The sequence below is a fragment of the Cyprinus carpio genome, unplaced genomic scaffold, assembly GCF_018340385.1.
Source record: "Cyprinus carpio isolate SPL01 unplaced genomic scaffold, ASM1834038v1 S000000566, whole genome shotgun sequence".
NCBI lineage: Eukaryota > Metazoa > Chordata > Actinopteri > Cypriniformes > Cyprinidae > Cyprinus > Cyprinus carpio.
The window spans coordinates 27,034-33,065 of record NW_024873302.1 but is presented as its reverse complement, the minus strand read 5'-3'; the positions used below and the strand labels follow the sequence as shown (position 1 = coordinate 33,065).

At 40.7% G+C, this 6,032-nt stretch overlaps 1 protein-coding gene across 1 annotated transcript; it reads right to left on the bottom strand.

The window, feature by feature from the left end:
* Positions 1-1,827: 1,827 nt before the first annotated feature.
* On the bottom strand, positions 1,828-3,924 carry LOC109075011 (putative nuclease HARBI1). The gene is made up of 3 exons (XM_042753938.1): positions 3,910-3,924; positions 2,214-3,044; positions 1,828-2,043 (listed from the first exon to the last, which is right to left on the bottom strand). Exons 1-3 carry the CDS (start codon positions 3,922-3,924, stop codon positions 1,828-1,830), a joined length of 1,062 nt encoding a protein of 353 aa, XP_042609872.1.
* Between the last annotated feature and the right edge of the window lie 2,108 nt (positions 3,925-6,032).

Below are 6,032 nucleotides of genomic sequence, written 5' to 3'. Positions count from 1 at the left end.
TCCCACCGTCATTGACATAGGCTTATTTGGAGAAGATGGGGCTCGAAGGGAGGGTTTCCCACGCCCAGGCAAAAAAAAAAGTGGGACCACTTAAAAACCAAGTACAAGGTGGGAGACGAGTATGGAAATAATTGTTTATTCACATTTTAATGTAACTTGTGATTCTTGAAGTAAGCCTTGAATGTAAACCTGACAGACTTGGGCCTGCTTCCAGTAAGTATATGCAGTGTAGTGTACAATAGTACTAATATATTACCGTTCAAAAGTTTGGGGTCAGTGAGAATTTTATTTTTACTTTTTGGAGGAAAGAAATCAATACTTTTATTTATCAAGGAATAATTAATTTGATCGAAAGTAACAGTACAGACATTTATAATGTTACAAAAGATTCTATTTTAAAAAAAAATGCTGTTCTTTTGAACTTCCTATTCATCAAAGAATCCTGAAAAAAAAACTGACAGACCAACAACTGTTTTCAACATTGATAATAATAAGTGTTTCTTGAGCATCAAATCCTCACATTATACTGATTTGTGAAGGATCATGTGACACTGAAGACTGGTGATGCTGAAAATTCAGCTTTGATCACAGGAATAAATTACACTACTGTATATTCACATAGAAAACAGATAATTTACACTGTAATAATATTTAATACTATAACTGATTTTTGTAGTATTTTTAATCAAATAAGCGCAGCCATGGTTAGCAGAAGATAATTATTTTAAAAGCATTTAAAATCATACTGACCCCAAACTTTTGAACGGTAGTGTACATCACACCTTTTTGATCTTCACTGTTTAGGAATGTAAGTGTCCTGCCACAGGTCAAGGGACAGAGGATGGCAAGGCGACGGCAGCAAATTGGCCCTGGTTTGCCCTCATGGACGAGGCATTAGGGCAGTCTGCAGCAGTCTCGCCCCCTTGCCTTATTGCCTCGATCCAAGAGAAAAAACCAGGGCCAAGCACTGCACGAGAGGTAGATGAAGGGAGAGGCGAGGATGAGGAGACAGTAAGAGACAGGAGCAAAGAGAGAGCAGGGCACAGAGGAAAGAAGAGGAGAAGGGAGCGAGAGGATCCAATCCTACAGCTTCTAAAAGAGGATATTAAATACCAGAGGGAGGCAGATGAGAGAAGGGAAGCAGAGGCCAGAGAGAGGTCAAACCGCGGAAAAATAAAGTCAATTAAATTGAACTGGTTTTGTCTTTTCCCCTTAATTATTTAATATAAACTGTATATCCATTTTTTTTTTTTTAAAAAACCTTGTTCTTTAGACCGCAGTAGAAAAACAAAACAATGTATTGAACAATATCTTCACCCTTATTTACAACGTTTTGTGATTCGGTATTCCAAGCTCTACAAAAAGCATTAATTTCATCTTTGTTACATAAAAAAAAATTATTGAAACATTTCTATATTGACAACTATATACATGAAGCAGCAAATTCATTTAAACAGCATTCTCATATCTACAACAACATACAACAAGACGAGAAGAACACAAGTGGCCATCAGCCACACTGCCTACAGCACCGCCGGTGCTGCTGTTGTTGCTTCAAGGCTGCAGACAGAAGAAGAAAGTTTAGGTTAGTCCAGTGGTAATCCAATCCGTCATGTAAGATGATAATTGATTCTACAACAGTTGCAGTATATTTAATATTGTATCACTGAAGGTAAATAAAATATACTTAATGTACTTTTATGGTCAGTTAAGACCATAATACAGTACATCACTGGTACATTAAGTATATTTCATTTACCTTCTTGACTGTATGGGTGTTTACCAATGGTGGTGTTGGATGTAAGCGCAGCAGGTCATAGTCCACACTTAATTATTCACCTGGCAAAAATAGTCATGGTCAAGAGGTGCCTCGTGGAGTGCAGACACCTCATTGGTCAGCGCAGCCCGCCAAACAGCTCCACTCCGGGTTTCTCCACCATCAAGCTCCCCAGGTGGCTGGTTGTCCTCCTCCTCAACAACCTCTTCCAGCACATCCCCGACACCAACACAAATGTTGTGCAAAATTACACACGCCGTCACCACCTGTGCACAAGGCAGAGCAAAAGGATACAAGACTGTTGAGATATGAAAAAAAACAGGAACACAGAAGATAGTGTGACTTTAGCAGTTGTTAAGCATTAACTGTTATTTTGAGTAGGATACTATGATTTGATTAAGAAATCCACTACAGAAGTACTGCAATGATTTATTACCTTAGGGACAAACAGTGTATGTACTTCAAGTGCTTCTAAAAAGATGCACCTGAAGCGGGTTTTCATCATTCCAAATGCACGCTCAATGATTGTGCGACCTTTGGAATGATGGTAGTTGAACCTTTGCTCTGCCATGCCTCTCACTGGCCTCTTACATGGTGTGATAAGGGCCAGGGGTTCCTGTAGACATGGGTAGCCACCGTCAGCTAGGAGAAAATACCCAGGCGGAGGGTAAGTCCCCCTAGTGTAGATGGGGCTGTTCTTGAGGATACGTGCATCATGCACACTTCCTGGGTAACCCACAAAGATGTCAATAAAGCGACCCTGATGGTCACAGACTGCCTGGAGCACCACTGAAGGGAAGAGCTTTCTGTTTTTGTAATCGTGACCATCAGGGCCGCCGGGACATTTTATTCTTATGTGGCAGCCGTCTACTGCCCCTGCTGTCTTGCCAAATGCTTGGTGATTAGCCAAGCGAGCAAAACCATCCCCAACCACTTGGAGCTCCTCCTGTGTGGGAGGGAAGTGCACAAATTGGGGGAGCACAGCCACCACCTCATCCACCATCTTGTGGACAACTCTGTGCACTGTGGGAAGAGGCATGCTAAAGACCCTGGAGACAACTCTGTAGGCTGAACCGGTTGCCAGCCAGAACAGGAACACGAGTGTCTCCAGGGTCGTGCCCCATCCGTGTTGCCGGTCAGTCTTCAGGGCCACCGTCAGCTGCTGTATGGCCTCTCTGCCCAGCCTGAAGTCTGGCCGAGTGTCCTCCCCTCCAAAGTACCGCTGCAGTACTGGCACAGTGGCATTGATGGCACAGTAGTGCCGAGCCTGTACAACATGTAGAAGAGAGGACGGTTTAAGTATAATTTCAGTTTTGCCATTTATTTAATGTTTGTTAAACTATTAAACATATCGGCTCAACTGATTTGCAGAGGGGGGATTTAAAGCTGTTCCCATTTACTGGTGATTCACCTTGTAATTTTTACTTTATATAGCCTAGGCTCTTTTTTTTTGTTGATCACATATTTTACCATTGCATGTGTTTTAACTTCTATTATGTGGTGGGTCAATTTGTCAATTTATTTTTTCAAAATAAAAGTGTCAATGGAAAAGATTCCAGCTCTGCTCATCTCGACAAGACAGTTGTGTTGAATGCAGTAAATACATATGCAGAAAGCACACACATACATTATGTTCAAAATGTGGAGAGAAAGACTGAAGGGATCATATTGCTCAATAGGGTAAAAAAAAAAAGCCTAGTTGGGGAAAATTATAAAAAATCTTGTTTGTGAGATAGGACAAGTCTTTAACAAATAGTTCTTAAATTATATACATTTTTAAATATCAAATATTATTACATGGCTTGGTTGAATTCTGGTCCGTTATTTCTTGATAACAGACCACTGCGAAGTATAACACACCGTTGCCATGAAAAACAGAGTGTTGCTATGGACGCAGTTCTGTTCACTCAGGCAATATAATCGTTTTTAAATCAATAAACTCCTTTTTAATCATATTGATTCAAGTGTGTTTAAACAGTGCGGGTCAATCTGACCCATAACATAATGGATGTAATTATTTTTAAATGAATGATAAGAGCGTTAAGGTTACTTACCATCCCACGTCTTTGACGGCAGAGGTGGCGACAAATTAAAATTCTCCTCCTGCGAGCCTGGCGCCGATGCTGCCTCACCATCTCCATCTCCATATCAGCAAAAATGCTGTACAGCAACCAAACCAGCAAAGTTTGCACTTCCATTTTTTAGCGCCGAAAGCACACCTTTTCACTGACGTAATGACGCAATGACGTGCACTTGCTTGCCTGTTCCATTTACGTGTTCTCCGAGTGCTAAAGAGGAGCCTCGCCTAGCCTCTGAAGGAAGTGACTTGGAAGGACCAGTCCTGCCAAGGAAGTATCCTTGACATTGAGAAACGCCTTATATTTCTCCACTGCCGCTGCAGTTCTCGCTCCCGCAGGAGCCTCTATCTATATTTCTCCACTGCCGCTGCAGTGTCCGCTCCCGCAGGAGCCTCTATCTACATTTCTCCACTGCCGCTGCAGTTCTCGCTCCCGCAGGAGCCTCTATCTATATCTCTCCACTCCCACAGGAGCTTTCCCTATTTTCTCCACTGAAGTGTCCGCTCCCGCAGGAGCCTCTCTCTATATTTCGCCGCTGCAGTTCTCGCTCCCGCAGGAGCCTCTATCTATATTTCTCCACTGCTGCAGGAAGGAGCCACTGCTGCAGCCAAGGAAGGAGAAAGAGAGAAGGGGAAAAAAAAGCCTAGCCCTTATCAAACAATAGCCTTTAAAATGACCTGAAATACATATATAATAGCAATGAGGCCTCGGTGATCGGTTTAAATGAGGTATGAAAAGCAATTAACGATACCGTTCTATTGAACAAACTTAATGTACTTTAAATAACATAATGTACATGCATTGTCAAAAGCCTTCAAAGGGCATCAACTTCCCGATGATTGTTTCTCCATGTCACTGTGCAAATTAATCCTCGTTTGGCTAAACATTTAATTCAAATGTACACTTAATCTTGAATTTTTAAACAATTCTTTACAACAGAGGTGCTACGGCAATCATAAATCCTTGAAGGTGGACATCAAAAGGTGCCATTTTTCATCCGAGCCCTCTTGACGTAAAAAATAAATAAATAAAAAATAATAATTTTTGACTTACCGTAGCAGGCAGATCACTCACTGTTCATGATGCACAAACCATTGGAGGAAAATCCCCAATACTGATTTGGGGGTTTATATGAACGTGTTTTGAGGGAGCTGACTGTCTAATAAAAAGTTTACGTGGTATAATTTCACAAAGCTTGTGAGAACATTCTGGTTTTGCTTATTAAACAGATTATGTGTATGATTATTGTTATATAACTAAATGATATGAAATGATATGTACATGAATTATATAACAAAAATTAACTGTAATTACATATTTAGGTTAAATAAAGATGTCAGTCTTCATTTATTTATTTTTCCTTCTCCTTTTTAGGAAACAAATCAAAGAAACAAACCAAATGACTTACCCAGTCATTTATATATTTAATTAAAAAAAAAAAAAAAAAAAAAAACAAACAACTGTAAAACAGTGATATTTTTTGCTTAAGGCTATCATACCGGTCCATATCCATTTACGATCAGCCCTTCGATGCCCCGCCTTCTCAGTTTTGCATTAGCCACTGGAGTGGCTACTTGGAAAATTCTGGGGTAAGAAACTCCTAATCGATCCGCCAGCTCCGTATAACTTGCTATTTGAAACACAATCACCTCGATTACTCTTGATGATTTCTGAAATTCTGGGAGAAAAAAACAAAACAAAAAAAAAAAAAACCTTATATATGTCATGGACTTTGGAACTTGGCTGGCAAAAGTCGACATCACCTCAGATTTCAGAGTTATGCCTATGCATCCAGATTCATAACACTTATTTTGGGTACACTGGCACAGGAAATTCTATTATTTAATTTTTTGTACACTTAACTTTCGAATGCAAAGACCGCACCAAGATTTTCTGACACGTTATCGGAAGCAGCTCATCGGATTTTTAAACGGTTACACAAAGAGTAATCCTCATAGCATCTACCCATTTAGACAAACCCAAATTGTTCTTAGTATTGAACTCCCCTGGCAGGTGCTGCAAGAGCTTTCCCGGTCGAGCGAATGTTTTTCTTTCAACTATCGGTGTTGCTTAGCCATCCGCGCAGTGAGTATTAAACTTCCGTCGAATGCTGCAAGAGCCCTCCTGGTCAAGCGACCTTGGCCTTTCCATCCGACTACCGGCGAACCTGACCAGTC